We start from the raw sequence: 17,391 nt of genomic DNA, 5'->3' as shown, positions 1-17,391 counted from the left end.
CATTTTTTCTCTCTCTCCTATTGAAGAGGCTACATTCCCGGTTGATATATTATCAATTATATATTGTAAAAACAACCTGAGGATTGATTATAAAAAAAACATTTGAAATGTTTCTACGAACATTATGGATACTGTTTGGAATTTGTCTGCGATGTCGTGACCGCTCGAGCCTGTGGATTACTGAACACAACGCACCAACAAATGGAGGTATTTTGAATATAAAAGTAATCTTTATGGAACAAAAGGAACATTTGTGTAACTGGGAGTCTTGTGAGTGCAAACATCTGAAGATCATCAAAGGTAAGCGATTTAATTGATTGCTTTTCTGACTTTTGTGACCAATCTACTTGGCTGCTAGCTGTTTGTAATATTTTTCCTACTGAGAGAGATGTCCTTACATAAGCGCTTGGTATGCTTTCGGCGAAAATATTTATTGAAATCTGACACGCCAGGTGGATTAAAAACAAGCTACGCTGTGTTTTGCTATATTTGCACTTGTGATTTGAATTTGGCACTCTGCAATTCAGCGGTGGTTGACGAAAATGATCCCGCTAACGGGATGGGTGCATCAAGTTAAGGTTCCTTCAAGTGCAGTAACAAAAACCAGGTGCTTTGGCTCTCATGTGGACCGCTACAGGAAATGAAGACCCTGAGTTCTCTGCTGCAGAGGATAAGTTCATTAGAGTTACCAGCCTCAGACATTGCAGCCAAAATAAATGCTTCATAAAGTTCAAGTAACAGACACAGCTCAATATTAACTGTTCAGAGGAGACTATGAAATCAGGGCTTCATGGTCAAATTTCTGCAAAGAAACCACTAAAGGACACCAATATGAAGAGACTTTCTTGGGCCTAGAAACATGGAAATCTATCCTTTGTTCTGCTGAGTCCAAATTTGAGATTTTTGCTTCCAACTGACATGTCTTTGTGAGACGCAGAGTATGTGAACGGATGATCTCCGCATGTGTGGTTCCGACCGTGAAGCATGAGAGTGTGACGGTGCTTTGCTGGCAACAGTGTCAGTGATTTATTTAGAATTCAAGGCACACTTAACCAGCATGGCTACCACAGCATTCTGCAGCAATACGCCATCCCATCTGATTTGCGCTTAGTGGGACTATCATTTGTTTTTCAAATGGTCAATGAACCAACACATCTCCAGACTGTGTAAGGGCTATTTTACCAAGAAGGAGAGTGATGGAGTGCTGCATCAGATGACCTGGCCTCCACAATCACCTAACCTCAACCCAATTGAGATGGTTTGGGATGAGTTAGACCGCAGAGTGAAGGAAAAGCATTCCAGGTGGAGCTGGTTGAGAGAATGCCAAGAGTGTGCAATGATGTCATCAAGGCAAAGGGTGGCTACTTTGAAGAATCTAAAATGTAAAAAACTTTCTGGTTACTACATGATTCCATTCGTGTCATGTTATTGTTATGAAGTTTTTACTATAACTCTACAATCTAGAAAATAGTCAAATTAAAGAAAAACTCTAGACTCTTCACTGTTTTTGCTTTGTCATTATGGGGTAGTGTGTAGATTGAGTAAATAATGTATTTAAATACATTTTTGTATAAGGTTGTAACGTAACAAAATGTGGAAGGGGTCTGAAAACTTTGAATGCACCGTATGTATTGTGCTTGTCTGATGCTTTAAGCACTCTGATTAAGTAAGACAAATGACTCGAGGGAGCCAGAGATCAAAATAAGAAGAAAGAAACCTTAACCTGACCATCCTCCTTCCGCTCCTGCTGGCTTTTGCAGATTCTGCAATTACTCTCCTGAAGTTTTTTTTACTTCCCCCAATTTCATGGAATCCAATTGAGATCTTGTCTCATTGTTGCAAATATGAGCCCCCTAAACCAGAGAACGCTGGGCCAATTGTGAGCCGCCCTATGGTACTCCCGGTCACGGCCAGTTGTGACACAGCCTGGGATCGAACCTGGGTCTGTTGCAGTGCCTTAGACTGCTGTGCCACTTGGCAGGCCCCAATTATGGTTTTCATTAACACATTTTCATGGAACAGTTTCATTTAATTTATAACATTAACCCATCTCAAAATCATTGTCATGTAGTTAATCAAAATTATATCCAAATCTAAATGTTAAACCCAAAAGCGAACTTATTACCATTGCCAATTACAGTATGTAAAAATAGTCTTCATAAAGCCAATAAATCAAAACATTGCAGCATGCAGGTAGAAATATCCTGCTAAAAATGAATATCCTATAAATCACATGTCCGCAACGAACTTAAAACATTGTATCAACTTGGGTCCACGCAAACTTGCAACATTGTAAAAAAGATTCTGGGCCTTCAGTTTCTTGGGACAGACACAGATGTAGGCTATTACACAAGGGATAAGAGGTCATCAGATAGGAAAGATTTTTTTCAATACATTGAGAAACTATTGTCAATCAATGGATGTAAAAACAGACGGCTTGCTTTACTGTTTGAGGTGAAGAAAACATTACTTTGAGAAGCACCACAGCTCATTAGAGGTGGTCCGTCAAGCCAATCAGAAATACTATCAGATCCACAAATGGGCACATTTATATGCCTACATTTGCACGCAAGTCATGTAGCCATAGGCCTACTTCAGTATTGGTATTTTATTAGGATCCCTATAAGCTGTTGCAAAAGTAGCAGCTACTCTTCCTGGGGTCCAAACAAAACATGACATAATACAAAAGCTTCCTCTTGAGCAGACAGCTTGAAGAAAACCAGTCAATATGCAGGTCCCCAAGAAAGTAGACCTCTGTTTACATCACATACACTATCAAGCATTTCCCACACATTATTTAGATACTGTTAGAGTGTTGCTATAGGCCACCAAGTGCTAAAAGAAAAGGCTTTAGCTCTGCCAAGTGAACCTGCAACCACAACACCTCAATAACACAATACCTTCTTAAGCACCTGCCCCATAAGCATTTCTGTCTCTTCTATAGATGTTATATCCTTGTATTGCTACTGCTGTATCATCAAATGAATTATCTAAGTGAGTCTCAGAAATGGCTAATTTATGAACGTTATGATGTTCGCAAGTTATTGATTATAAGAATCTTATTTCCAAGGCTACATATATTAATATGGGCTATTTTCAGCCCTTTCCTGGGTAGCTTATCAGAGATAGTATGGAAAAGAGCAAACAAGCAAGAGAAAAAAATATAAATTCAGCAGTCCATTAAGGACGGTTGAGCTAACGTAGGCTAATGTGATTAGCATGAAGTTGTAAGTAACAAGAAAATGTCCAAGGACAGACATATCTGATATTGGCTGAAAGATTAATAAGAATTTAAGCTAACTGCACTGTCCAATTTACAGTAGCTATTACAGTGAAAATACCATGCTATTGTTTGAGGAGTGCGCAAAGTTGTGTACCCGAACATGTATTAATAAACCAAATTAGGGACATGGACAGTCTTGATTCAATATTTTTGAACAGAAATACAATGGTTCATTGGATCAGTCTAAAACGTTGCAGCCCTCTTGCGGCCAAAATCCAAATTGTGCCTGGGCAGGAATAATACATTGTCTTTCTCTTGCATTTCAAAGATTTGTACAAAAAAAAAACGTGTTTATTTATTTGTTTATTATCTTTCTCCAGATCAAATGTGTTATATATTCTCCGACATTCATTTAACATTTCCAAACACTTAAAAATGTTTCCTTTCAAATGGTATCAAGAATATGCATATCCTTGCTTCAGGCCTTGAGCTACAGGCATTTAGATTTGGGTATGTCATTTTAGGTGAAAATAGAAAAAAAGGGGGTGGATCCTTAAGAGGTTTTAATCAATTGGTGTGCGGGCTTCGAGGTTGATGCTACAAACCCATAGGCTTGGCTCTCTCATCCCTTCCAGGCTTCTGGGAGTGAGGGTGGACATTGACACTGTCACAGCGGATGTAAGCACTGTTCCCACGCGCTTCGGGAGCTTCCATGATTGGAGAATTTAAAAAACTTGCGGACCCCCAGAAAAAGTATTTTGTGTGGTGGTGCTTCTAATAGCGAATTAACTATAAAAACAAAGAGTCACACACTCTATATATAAACTCCTAGTAATTTATTGGGTATTTAACAACATTTTGGCACCACTGTACCTTCTTAGGGGTAAGGTCAAGAATACTTGATCAGACAAACAGTGCGATTAGTTCAACCAATGACAATAGTGAGGGGTGTGTCAATGATTAAGTTAATTAAAATGTATTAGTGAAACTAAAAAAATAAAAAATAAAAAAACACTTTAAGGCAGATGAAATATCTTACGGCTATTATTATATGATAACAATTGAATATTGTAAATATAAACTCAGCATAAACTGCGTTTATTTTCAGCAAACTTAACATGTGTAAATAGTTATGAAAATAACAACTGAGACAAACTGAAAAAGTTCCACAGACACGGGACTAACAGAAATGGAATAATGTGTCCCTGAACAAAGGGGGGGGGGGGTCAAAATCAAAAGTAACAGTCAGTATCTGGTGTGGCCAACAGCTGCATTAAGTACGGCAGTGCATCTCTTCCTCATGGACTGCACCAGATTTGCCAGTTCTTGATGTGAGATGTTACCCCACTCTTCCACCAAGGCACCTGCAAGTTCCCGGACATTTCTGGGGGGGAATGGCCCTAGCCCCCACCCTCCAATCCAACAGCTCCAGACGTGCTCAATGGCATTGAGATCCGGGCTCTTCGCTGGCCATGGCAGAACACCGACATTCCTGTCTTGCAGGAAATCACGCACAGAACGAGCTGGTGGCATTGTCATGCTATAGGGTCATGTCAGGATGAGCCTGAAGGAAGGTTACCACATGAGGGAGGAGGATGTCTTCCCTGTAACGCACAGTGTTGACTACCTGCAATGACAACAAGCTCAGTGCGATGATGCTCCGATGACACTGCTTCAGACCATGACGGACCCTCCACCTCCAAATCGATCCCGCTCCAGAGTACAGGCGGTGTAACGCTCATTCCTTTGACCATAAACGTGAATCTGAACATCATCCCTGTTGAGACAAAACCGCGACTTGTCAGTGAAGAGCACTTTTTGCCAGTCCTGTCTGGTCTAGCTACGGTGGGTTTGTGCCCATAGGCGACGTGGTTGCCCGTGATGTCTGGTGAGGACCTGCCTTTACTACAGGCCTACAAGCCCTCAGTCCAGCCTCTCTCAGCCTATTGCGGACAGTCTGAACACTGATGGAAGGATTGTGCGTTCCTGGTGTAACTCGGGCAGTTGTTGCCATCCTGTACCTGTCCCGCAGGTATGATGTTCGGATGTACCAATCCTGTGCAGGTGTTGTTACACGTGGTCTGCCACGGCGAGGACGATCAGCCGCCTGTCCTGTTTCCCTGTAGTGCCGTCTTAGGCGTCTCACAGTACGGACATTGCAATTTATTGCCCTGGCCACATCTGCAGTCCTCATGCCTCCTTGCAGCATGCCTAAGCTGTTAGTGTCTTAACGCCCGTTCCACAAGTGCATGTTCATTAAATTATGCATGGGAAACAGTGTTTAAACCCTTTGCAATGAAGATCTGTGAAGTTATTTGGATTTTTACGAATTATCCTTGAAAGATGGGGTCCTGAAAAAGGGACGTTAAAAAAGGGAAGTTTATGTATATACTGTGTTCTATGCCGCTCTGACATTGCTCATGCATATATTTTTCATTCCATTCCTTTCCTTAGATTTGTGTTTATTGTTGTGAAATTGTTAGATATTACTTGTTAGATATTTCTGCACTGTTGGCGCTAGAAACACAAGCTTTTCGCTACACCCGCAATAACATCTGCTAAACACGTGTATGTGACAAATACCATTTTATTTGATACTTTAATTTCTCAGAGATCATTTCACTCACTTGTTCTCAGACTCCATCCAGGTCTCATGTGGATATTCTGCTATTCCGTCCTCAACCATGTTGTTCAGCCTTGATTGTAATTGTAATTATGGATTGTAATTGTAATTATGGATTCACACACAGAACTAATGTCCTCTCTCAATGACTTAGATTGTTGTCATCTTGCCATTCTCCTGTTTCTATCGAGCTGACCATGGGAGAACTGCAAACTGTTTTTCAGGTCCTGGACCTCTCTGGTCAAGTCGTCCATTATTTTATTAGTTGAATCCACCAGTATTAAAAACGCTTAGGTTACTCTGTTTATCCTCGCAGCTCCAGACAAGGGAGGTCACAGGGAAGATTGCTTTGTTTTCAAACTGCGGGGATCTTGACAGCCACAAACCCGGGACAATCCGCAGTCCCAGGCACAATGGGTAACGGCATCACGGGTTGCATTCAAGCCGTCAAGAAAACCTTGATCGCTTGATAGGCAGCTAGCTGGCTGCTACGCAAAATAGTTCCTCAGACCCGGCCTTGGACATCAGGATCACTAGACAGAGTGATCCTGTTTCGTGTGAGCCAAACTACTAAGAAACTTTCTAATACGCTTTCAAAACAACAAACCATGCTCTCCCACGTTCAACAGGCAGTGACACACTGACGGGAACACAAGAATCCACATACAGTGCAGTGTGTAAATACATTACGAATAGTATGTGTGTGGGTCTGTGTGTAATCAGTTGTGGGTCCTTACTCTTAAAAAGAAAAGGAGCGCCGCACACTAGGAGCTCCGATGCAATAATTTATTAACCAACGTTTCAACAGCCACGCTGTCTTCATCAGTGTATAATGACAAACACTGCGGGTCACTAGTTGAAAGGACACACAGGTGTCTGTAATCCTGACCGGCAGTGGCTTAATTGAATGAAATCTAAATCAAACATATAAAAAGTATAAATGGATAAGATATGATCAGACACAATTTGGCTAAATAGGCCTACAAATGTTATTTACAATAAATAGCAAAAACCCAATAGTCACAAGAATGGCTTCAGATCAAAGTCTACGTTGAGACTGAAGGGGACAAGGGTCTTTAAATTAAAGATCCAGGCAGCCTCTCGATTTAAGGTCACCCCCTTTGTCCTCGGGAGGGAGATGTGTTCGATGACGATATAGCGAAGGGCCAAAATAAAATGGTTCGCAACTTGGTACTTTGAGGTTTTACTCAAAATTGATAGGAGCTCTCCAAACAAAAGACGATGAATGAATTCCCAAAACCCGTAAATGGTATGAAATAAACCAAAACGTGTTTCTCATAAGCATAGGTTGTGCGTCTGCAAACAATGTGTTCACGACAATCAGAACGGTAAAAGACTAGAATAATAATATATTGAATGCATTAACAGAAATGACCATAAACAAACATTGTAGATTAGAAATTATAGGAATTAACAGTAAATGTACTACTACTGGTGATATATGTAATGGGGAATTGATAGACTAACAATCAAACGATTAAGTTATGAAACAATGAATGTGCACAAATTGTCGGGAAAGAGCGCATTCAGGAGAGAGATGTGGATTGTTCATCTTAGTCACACTCCCCTTCTTGGTCTGTGCAATCCGCAATGGATTGGTTCACTGAGATGGGCGCGAATCAGATCGGTGTCCGATGTGCCATAGAAATAAAATATACGTATTTGCTGCTGCTCGAAAAAGAAAATAAATCTTGGTCAACCAACAGCCTATCGACCTAACAATCAACAAGTGGACTGATTGGGGTCAGTCTTAAATGATGGTAAGATCCTGACAAAGTATCAGTCCATCTAAGCAACTGCTCCCATCCCTCTCTTCTTGGCCTGTTCCTGGAGTTTGTGTATACCTTGCCTTGGTTGACTTGTGATGTGTCTCTGTGTGACTCACTGAGGTCCTACCTTTGCTGTGGAGGGTGCTGCAGTCGGGACAGAGGTCCTGCTCGTGGTTCCAGGCCATGTCCCAGGTCTTCCCTGGGGTCACGCCACAGCTCTTACACCGGATACACGTCATACACACCTGGGACAGGGGCAGGTAGCCCAGAAGTTAGAGAAATGGACCAGAACTTTAAGGACGCTGGTTGCTCCCAGGCCGGGCGAAGAAAGGTGGGAAACGAATTGGCTGAGAACTGAGGGTTGCTGGTTTCAGATCATTACTGGAATCCACTATTGTTGTGCCCTTGAGCAAGGCAATACACTTGCAATGTATGGTATTGACCCACAGTACAGTAAAAAACTGTCATAAATCAGAATGGGGAGAAGAGAAGCTAAACAGTAATATATGTTAAATTCCAGGTACTTACCCAGGGCATCTTACAGTTGATGGGCTTTGGGTAGGTGGGTCCCAGACAGGAGGGGTGGTAGCAGTTCTGACACCTCCTGCACTGCAACACAGGCTAAAGGAAGAAATAGTACGCTTAAAATGTGAAAGTGGGGGTGGGAAAAAAAACACACCTCAGATCCTGCTGACCATACACACCTTGTTGTTCTTGCTCTTACGGCCACACACGTGGCAGAACTTGCAGCGGCGGCAGCACCAGTTCTCCTTGTTCTTCTCCTGGGGGCGCTCTTCGGGCCAGAGGCAGAAGCTGTGGAAGGGTTCGCAGCACACCTGGCAGTAGATCATCTGAGGTAAGGTGGAAAAGCAGAAGGCAGTCAACTCTCAAAATCAGGAGAACACATATTGCACTAAACCTACTGTTTTATATACAACCCAGTGTAGCTATTCAGTAAACTATGGAGTCTCCTGTGTGCTTCCTAGTTCATTTGTTTTCCTCAAAACGGTCAGACTAATACTTATCGACAATGAAATGTGATCATTTGAATAATAATACTGCCAACATAGGCACTGAATAATCTGTGGATGCCTTTCCATGATTACCTCATGGTGTCCTTTGCTGGCACAGAGCAGACAGACAGGCTGAGGGGTGACGGGGACGGAGGTGAGAATACTCAGACCGCCCATCAACCACACGTTCTGGATGGCACAGTCCTCCTGGGAGAGAAATACAAGTTAAGTGTGAGTTAATAAACTTTGATTTTGCAGTCATTCATTAAGGAGTATATGAAAGACTAAGAAAAGGAGAAAGACAGTTGGCAATGAGTTAATAAGAAAATAAACAATTTCACATTTTTAAGAAAGTTTATATGGGAGGGAGATGGAGTGAAAGAGTGAGTGAGAGAGAGATACACACCTTAAAGTCCACGCGGATCCTGTGCGTCCCGGTCTTCAAGTGGCCCTTTTGGGGGAGTCTGTTGGTGAGCGCAGTGAGGATGTTTGTTGACGTGTTTTCCACAGCATTCTGGGAATGAAGGACATAGTGGGGATCAATTCTGAGATTGTATTGTTGCTCTCCCTCTAACAACAGTCATCTCCTCTTCCTGAGAAGACTCGTCATCCGACTCATCGTCTCTCTGCATGACCGACTGCACCACACACTGGGGCAGTCGCTGCAGCTGCACCTGCAGGCGCCGCCGTAACCGCAGCAGTGGGATCCTGGGAGGGCAGGGCTGGCTGGGGCTCCTTGTTAGGTGGCCCTCTGTAACCAACAGCCCTGGGCGGAGCTCCTCTGAGTCGCCCCCCTGTGCATGTGAAGGGGGGGGCTGCTTAAGCCATTGAGTGGGGGACCAGCGTTACAGCACGACCACGGTCACATGCTAAGCAGCGGGCCAAGGCAGAGGAAAGATGGAGAAGACCCACCAAAACCACCTTTGGCTTTGAGAATAAAGTGTTAAGAGAAGTGAAGGAGAAGAGTTAAGAGAGGGTTAGAAAATCCTGATCAGTTAAGGCATGCCAAGTCTCAGAGGAAAAGAAGGAGGTCCAATCACCAACAGTAGTCAACGTTGTTAGAGAGAGCGAGAAAGAAATCATAGGTCATGCCAGTCAAGAGAAACATGGAAAGAGTCACGGCATCTATGGACTATAAAATATTCGAATAAGTTCCAGAAAAACATGAAGATTCCAGAGGAGCAGTTTAAGGTAAAATGCATGCATCAGGGATGAATGTGAAAGGGGTAAGCTTTTCCAACATGAGAACAGAGTTATACGAGTCATTACCTTGTCGGCTCTGCATCGGCCCAGCAGTCCTTTGGGTGTCCCAGGTCTGCGGTGCCTTACAAATTCACTGGGCACTGGGCCATCCTCAGGAGCTAGGAGGCCAGAGGGTGCAGCATCTGTCAGAGAACAAAGGGGTTTTAAAGCATAAAAAAAGAATAACAAAGTCTCCACTCAAACCAAAATCCTGAAACGACAAAAAAAAATGTATTTTGGAATTTCTGACCTGCACTTCTATTGTCAATCACTGTCATCCTTAATCTCAATAACTATGGACTTCAACATCCACCACTAATCTTCTTATCTGCTTGGCTAATGGCTTTACATCCTTCAACTCTACCTGTCAGATAACTACATTTCAAGGATGGCGTTCAATGGATCTTGTTGTGGTCCAACTCAAAAGGAGAAGCCCGAATGTGCATCGACCTATACTTTCATCCATACACTACGGCTCCTATCCCGGTGTACGGAGTTACCTTGGCTGCTGGGAGCGTAAGGATTCTTTACCACGCCTTCTCCGCCTGTGTCCTCGTCCGAGTCAGACTTCAGCAGGTTGCTGTAGGAGCGTGGCGTCACGTTCCGCCTCGGCTGCTTCCTGGTGGAAGGCCTCAGGCAGTCTCCAAGGGTTGCAGGGGCCGAAATCTCCTCTGCATCTCCCCACGACGCCAAATCATTGTTGGACTGAAGGCCATTAGCTGACGTCTGGCGCCGCCGCCTCGAAAGGACTGCACGACAAAAAGAAGCCCAGTGGTAAAGCATTAAAAAAAATGCCTGAATATTTGGGCCATGAGGCAGGCCAGTGTCTAGTGTGGCTTTCGTTTAACTGTGTCAATGTTTTTGGTAGTAACAGCAAAAACAAACAAGTGGCGTTAATCATTAGTAAATGATTCCACCCTCTTCAAGACCTTGGTGCTTGCCTACAGAGCAGCAAGGGGAACTGCCCCTCAACTTTAGGCTCTCTCAAACCGAGCACTCCATTCCGCCATCTCTGGTCTCTTGGCCCTCCCACCCCTATGGGAAGGCAGCTCCCGCTCAGCCCAGTCAAAGCTCTTCTCTGTCCAGGCACCCCAATAGTGGAACAAGCTTCCCCCTAAAGTCAGGAGAGCGGAGTCCCTGCCCATCTTCCGAAAAGATCTGAAACCCTACCTCTTGAAGAGCATCTTAAATAACTCACGGCACCCCCATGCCCCCCTCCCAAGAAAAAGGCACTTGTATTTTCCTACCAGCACTGACATTGCTGATAAATACTTTGAGGGGGAACGTACTTGATACAATTGTGTTGTGGTCTCACCTAGCTATCTTAAGAAGAATGCAATAATTGCATAAGAGAGTCTGCTAAATTACAAATGCAAAATATTATAAATAGACGTATTAAACATTAGAACACAACAAACCTGTGAATGGCTTGATGCCGCGCTTTACTTTCCTTGCCTCAATCCGAACACATCGTTTTAACCTGGTGGCACAGGGACATATTTATCATCACCATCGAAAAATAGGTGCCAAGTTAAATTTGTACACAAGACAACTAGAGCCGATTATAGAAATTAAAAACTGTGTGCGCGCCTGTGTGTGTGTTCATGAGTGGATGAAAAGGGAAAGCAACGGCCACAATTCTAGGCACAGTCACTTACACACAGCACTGGCGTCTGGTGTTGGGCCCTCCAAACTTGGGCTTGTCCAGGCAGTTGAAGCAGGTGCTGCAGTCACGCTCATGCAGGCAGCCCTGGCAGGTCCCACAGCGGGTGGCGCGGCCCCCAGGACCAACCTCGCTATAGTTCCTCTTGAACTTCCGCTGCTTGCTGTACTTTTGCTTCGGTCTTGTCATCTTGTGCTTGACCGTGCAGTCAGAGGGGTCATCCGCAATGTCTAAAATCAGAGCGAGATCCAAAAATGATCTTAAATGACTTTGCAAACATATGTGACGTTAGCGCAGTGACCTACCTGAATCGACAAAGCTAAAATCAAGAAAACAAAGACTGTTTATGAAGCACGCTGATAAGAACTAAGGTTACCTTCTACAGCTGGTGAAGTGATGATGCCCTCTCGCTCATGAAGGGGCAGAGCGCTAAGCCTGGGGATATCGTCAGGCACCATGGCACGGGGTTGCCCCAACGCCACCGCTGCTGCCCGACAGACGTGCTTGATGCGTGGGCCGCCAGGGAGTTGGTCCTATCGGAACAGGAACATTTTCATAAATTAGAATTAAACTATTGTAATGAAATGCCACCCTAAACACAGCCACAGCACAAATGGCCTAAGCCTAATTCAAGAGAGGGAGGGGTGCAATGCAAATAGTCTGGGTAGCCATTTGATTAGATGTATAGAAGCCTTGGCGCTCCGGTACCACTTGCGTGCGGTAGCAGAGAGAACAGTCCAAGACTAGGGTTTCTGGACTAGGACCTTCCTCTGACACCACCTGGTATAGAGGTCGTGGATGGCAGGAAGCTTGGCACCGGCGATGTACTGGGCTGTGCGCACTACCCTCTGTAGTGCCTTGCGGTCGGAGGCCGAGCAGTTGCCATAACAGGCAGTGACATAACCCGTCAGGATGCTCTTGATGGTGCAGCTCTAAAACCATTTGAAGATCTGAGGACTCAGGCCAAATTTTGTCGTGCCCTCTTCACAACACCATGACGGTGTGCTTGGGACATGTTAGTTTGTTGGTGATGTGGACGCTAAGGACCATGAAGCTTTCAACCTCCTCCACTACAGCCCCGTCGATGAGAATGGGGACGTGCTCGGTCCTCCTTTTCCTGAAGTCCACAATCATCTCCGTCGTCTTGATCACGTTGAGGGAGAGGTTGTTGTCCTTGCACCACACGGCCAGGTCTCTGACCTCCTCCCTTTAGGCTGTCTCTTCATTTTCGATGATCAGGCCTACCACTGCTGTGTCATCAGCAAACTTAATGATGGTGTTGGAGTCGTGCCTGGCCCTGCAATCATGAGTGAACAGGGAGTACAGGAAGGGACTGAGCACGCACCCAAGGGGCCCTAGTGTTGACGATCAGTGTGGCGGATGTGTTGTTACCTACCCTTACCACCTGGGGGCGGCCCATCAGGAAGTCCAGGATGTGTTTAGTCCCAGGGTCCTTAGATTAGTGTTGAGCTTTGAGGGCACAAATAGTGTGAATGTTGACGTGTTTAAAAGGTCTTACTCACATCGACTGTGGAGATAGTGATCACACTGTTTCCTGGAAAAGCTGATGCTCTCATGCATGTTTCATTGTTACTTGCCTCGAAGCCCGCATAGAAGTTATTTAGCTCGTCTGGTAGGCTCGTGTCACAGGGCAGCTCTCGGCTGTGCTTTCCTTTGTAGTCTAATAGTTTACAAGCCCTGCCACATCCGACGTGCATCAGAGCCGGTGTAGTACAATTCGATCTTAGTCCTGTATTGACGCTCTGCCTGTTTGATGGTTCAACAGGATTTCTTATAAGCTTCCGGGTTAGAGTCCCCCTCCTTGAAAGCAGCAGCTTTACCCTTTAGCTCAGTGCGAATGCTGCCTGTAAATCCATGGCTTCTGGTTGGGGTATGTATGTACAGTCAGTGGGGACGACATCATCGATGCACTTATTGATGAAGCCAGTGACTGAGGTGGTGTACTCAATGCCATCGGAAGAATCTCAGGACATATTCTAGTCTGTGCTAGCAAAACAGTCCTGTAGTTTAGCATCTGCTTCATCTGAGCACTTTTTTATAAACCCGAGTCACTGGTGCGTCATGCTTTCATTTTTGCTTGGAATCAGGAGGATAGAATTATGGTCAGATTTGCCAAATGGAGGGCGAGGGAGAGCTTTGTACACATCTCTGTGTGTGGAGTAAAGGTGTTCTCGAGTAAAGGTGTTCTTTTTTCCCCCTCTGGTTGCATATTTAACATGCTGATAGAAATTAGGTAAAACGGAATTAAGTTTCCCTGCATTAAAGTCTCCGGCCACTAGGGGCGCCACCTCTGGATGTGCGTTTTCCTGTTTGCTTATGGCGGAATATTGAGTGCAGTCTTAGTGCCAGCGTCGGTCTGTGGTAGTATGTAGACAGCTACAAAAAAATACAGATATACTCTGGGTAGATAGTGTGGTCTACAGCTTATCATGAGATACTACCTCAGGCGAGCAAAACCTTGAGACTTCCTTAGATATAGTGCAACAGCTGCTGTTTACAAATATGCACAGGCCCCCGCCCCATGTCTTACCAGAGGCTGCTGTTCTATCCTGCCGATAGAACAGCATAGTGTATAACCCGCCAGCTGCAAGTTATTAATGCCGTCCTTCAGCACACGACTCGGTGAAACATAAGATATTACAGTTTTTAAATGTCCCGTTGGTAGGATATACGTGCTTTCAGTTCGTCCCATTTATTTTCCAGCGATTGAATGATAACTAACAGTATGGATGGCAAAGGCAGATAAGCCACTCGTAGCCTGGTCCTCACCTGGCACCCAGATCTCTTTCTGCGAGATCTCGCTTTCTTTCTCCAGCGAATGACAGGGATGAGGGGCTGTACGGGTGTTTGGAGTATATCCTTCCCATCCGACTCATTAAGGAAAAATTATTTGTCCGATTTGAGGTAACTAAATCGTTGTTCTGATGTCCAAAAGCTCATTTCGGTCATAAGAGACGGTAGCAGCAACATTATGTACAAAATAAGTTAACCTCTAGCGTCGAGCAATCCCGTATCTGGGAGCGTAATTATAGCCTCAAGCTCATTACCATAACGCAACGTTAACTATTCATGAAAATCGCAAATGAAATGAAAGAAATATATTCACTCACAAGCTTAGCATTTTGTTAACAACACTGTCATCTCAGATTTTCAAAATATGCTTTTCAACCATAGCTACACAAGCATTTGTGTAAGAGTATTGATAGCTAGCATAGCATTAAGCCTAGCATTCAGCAGGCAACATTTTCACAAAAACAAGAAAAGCATTCAAATAAAATCATTTACCTTTGAAGAACTTCGGATGTTTTCAATGACGAGACTCTTAGTTAGATAGCAAATGTTCATTTTTTCCAAAAAGATTATTTGTGTAGGAGAAATCGCTCTGTTTTGTTCATCACGTTTGGCTAAGAAAAAAAATCTGAAAATGCAGTCTCTACAACGCCGAACTTTTTACCAAATTAACTCCATAATATCGACAGAAACATGGCAAACGTTGTTTAGAATCAATCCTCAAGGTGTTTTTCACATATCTATTCGATGATAAATCATTCGTGGCAGCCGTGTTTCTCCTCGAAGCAAACGAAAAATACACGCAGCTGGAGATTACGCAATAATTGCAACGGAGGACACCAAGCGGCCACCTGGTAGATGTAGTCTCTTAAGGTCAATCTTCCAATGATTTGCATACAAATACGTCACAATGCTGTCGACACCTTGGGGAAACGACAGAAAGTCTAAGCTCATTCGTGACCCATACACAGCCATATAAGGAGACATTGGAACACAGCGCATTCAAAATCTGGGGCACTTCCTGTATGAAATTTCATCTTGGTTTCGCCTGTAGCATTAGTTCTGTGGCACTCACAGACAATATCTTTGCAGTTTTGGAAACGTCCGGGTGTTTTCTTTCCAAAGCTGTCAATTATATGCATAGTCGAGCATCTTTTCGTGACAAAGTATCTTGTTTAAAATGGGAAAGTTTTTTTAACCATAAACTAAAAGAGCGCCCCCTATATCAAAGAAGTTAAACAAAGCGAGAAAAAAAAATAACAAAATAGCACAGTTGGTTAAGAACCAATAAAACTGCGGCCATCCACACCGGCGCCATTATACTTAAGTCGTGTGCGTCAAATTGGCTCATTCATCTCCCCTGTAACTATTACCCAGGTCGTTGCTGTAAATGAGAATGTGTTCAGTCAACTTACCTGGTAAAATGTGGATTAAATTAAAAATAAAACACTGTACTATGAACATCAACAATACATAAGCATCAAACAGAGACCGACACAGGCGGCTAGAAATCCCCCCCCAAAAACACAGCCAGGGTCAGGAAACATAGGCTCACCTGAGCAGAGCCTCGCCTCCTCTTCCTCCTCCCTCCTAAATCTCTGGGACCAAGCTTAACCGATCCAGACAGGGGCTGAAAGAGACAAGGGTGTAACAATTAAAAACTATTACCTTTCAGTGCCATAGCAGTAAAACAGACTAATAACGTAGGCTGGGAATTCCCGGGGAGCTCACGATACGATATGTGAAATCAAATTAAAGTTTGTCTGTCACATGCGCCGCGCCAGTGAAATGCTTACATACAGGCTCTAACCAAGTGCAAAAAAAAGTATTAGGTAAACAATAGGTAGGTAAAGAAATAAAACAGTAAAATAAACAGGCTATATACAGTCGCGAGGCTACATACAGACACCGGTTAGTCAGGCTGATTAAGGTGGTATGTACATTTAGATGTACATAATGTGGGGCGGCAGGGTAGCCTAGTGGTTAGTGTTGGACTAGTAACCGAAAGGTTGCAAGTTCAAATCCCCGAGCTGACAAGGTACAAATCTGTCGTTCTGCCCCTGAACAGGCAGTAAACCCACTGTTCCTAGGCCTAGGCCGTCATTGAAAATAAGAATTTGTTCTTAACTGACTTGCCTAGTTAAATAAAAGGTAAAATAAATAAATAAATAAAAGATATGGTTAAAGTGACTATGCATATATGATGAACAGAGAGTAGCAGTAGCGTAAGAGGGGTTGGCGTGTGGTGGGTGAGACAAGGCAGATAGCCCGGGTTAGCCAAAGTGCGGGAGCACTGGTTGGTCGGCCCAATTGAGGTAGTATGTACACAAATGTATAGTTAAAGTGACTTGGCATATATGATAAACAGAGAGTAGCCGCAGCGCTTCTCATGATTCTACAGTGCCTTCAGAAAGTTCACACACCTTGACTTTTTCCACTTTGTAGTTACAGGCTGAATTTTTTATTGATTAAAATTACATTTGTCACTGGCCTACACACAACCCTATAATGTCAAAGTGGAGTTCTTTTTTACAATCTTTACAACAATTTTTGTGGGGGGGGGAAAGCTTGAATCAAAGCTTGAATCATGTCCTGAATCAATAAGTATTCAACCCCTTTGTTTTGGCAAACCTAAATAAGTTCAACTGTAAAAATGTGCTTAACAAGTCACGTAATAAGTTGCATGTACTCACTCCGGGGGAGGAGGGGGTACTGCTAAGCTATATGGAATTGTTTTAAGATCATCATACCAGGGAGCATTTTGATTTAGAATTTTAAGACTACAACATGAGGGGGGGGAGGGTTCACAACATCGAACACACAGTCCCCCAAAATATCAAAAATAATTTTGTTCCAAAGTGTCATATCTGAGAGCCATAAGAAATATATTTTTTTTAGGTTTGGACACACCTACTCATTCAAGGGTTTTTCTTTAGTGAAGACATCAAAACTATGAAATAACACATGGAATCATGTAGCACCCCCCCCCCCCCCCCCCCCCCCCAAAAAAGTGTTATATTTGAGAT

The 17,391-nt window shown here is 43.7% G+C and overlaps 1 protein-coding gene across 2 annotated transcripts in view; it reads right to left on the bottom strand.

Moving 5' to 3' along the window:
• Positions 1-17,391, bottom strand: part of LOC109903796 (histone-lysine N-methyltransferase 2B) — a 90,053-nt gene that overhangs the window by 48,512 nt on the left and 24,150 nt on the right. For both annotated transcript variants that reach the window (XR_004202815.1, XM_020500754.2), the window contains exons 5-15: positions 15,921-15,995; positions 11,931-12,087; positions 11,550-11,784; positions 11,310-11,371; positions 10,392-10,640; positions 9,919-10,034; positions 9,056-9,163; positions 8,743-8,856; positions 8,341-8,487; positions 8,165-8,257; positions 7,764-7,881 (exon numbers count right to left, since the gene is read on the bottom strand). Coding sequence is in view for 1 of the 2 variants with exons in the window: in XM_020500754.2 (XP_020356343.2) it covers positions 7,764-7,881; positions 8,165-8,257; positions 8,341-8,487; positions 8,743-8,856; positions 9,056-9,163; positions 9,919-10,034; positions 10,392-10,640; positions 11,310-11,371; positions 11,550-11,784; positions 11,931-12,087; positions 15,921-15,995 (1,474 nt within the window). In the remaining variant the exon portion in view is untranslated. The remainder of the gene's footprint in view (positions 1-7,763; positions 7,882-8,164; positions 8,258-8,340; positions 8,488-8,742; positions 8,857-9,055; positions 9,164-9,918; positions 10,035-10,391; positions 10,641-11,309; positions 11,372-11,549; positions 11,785-11,930; positions 12,088-15,920; positions 15,996-17,391) is intronic.

Source organism: Oncorhynchus kisutch, linkage group LG14 (genome assembly GCF_002021735.2).
Source record: "Oncorhynchus kisutch isolate 150728-3 linkage group LG14, Okis_V2, whole genome shotgun sequence".
Lineage (NCBI taxonomy): Eukaryota > Metazoa > Chordata > Actinopteri > Salmoniformes > Salmonidae > Oncorhynchus > Oncorhynchus kisutch.
This window is presented reverse-complemented; position numbering and strand designations above follow the sequence as displayed.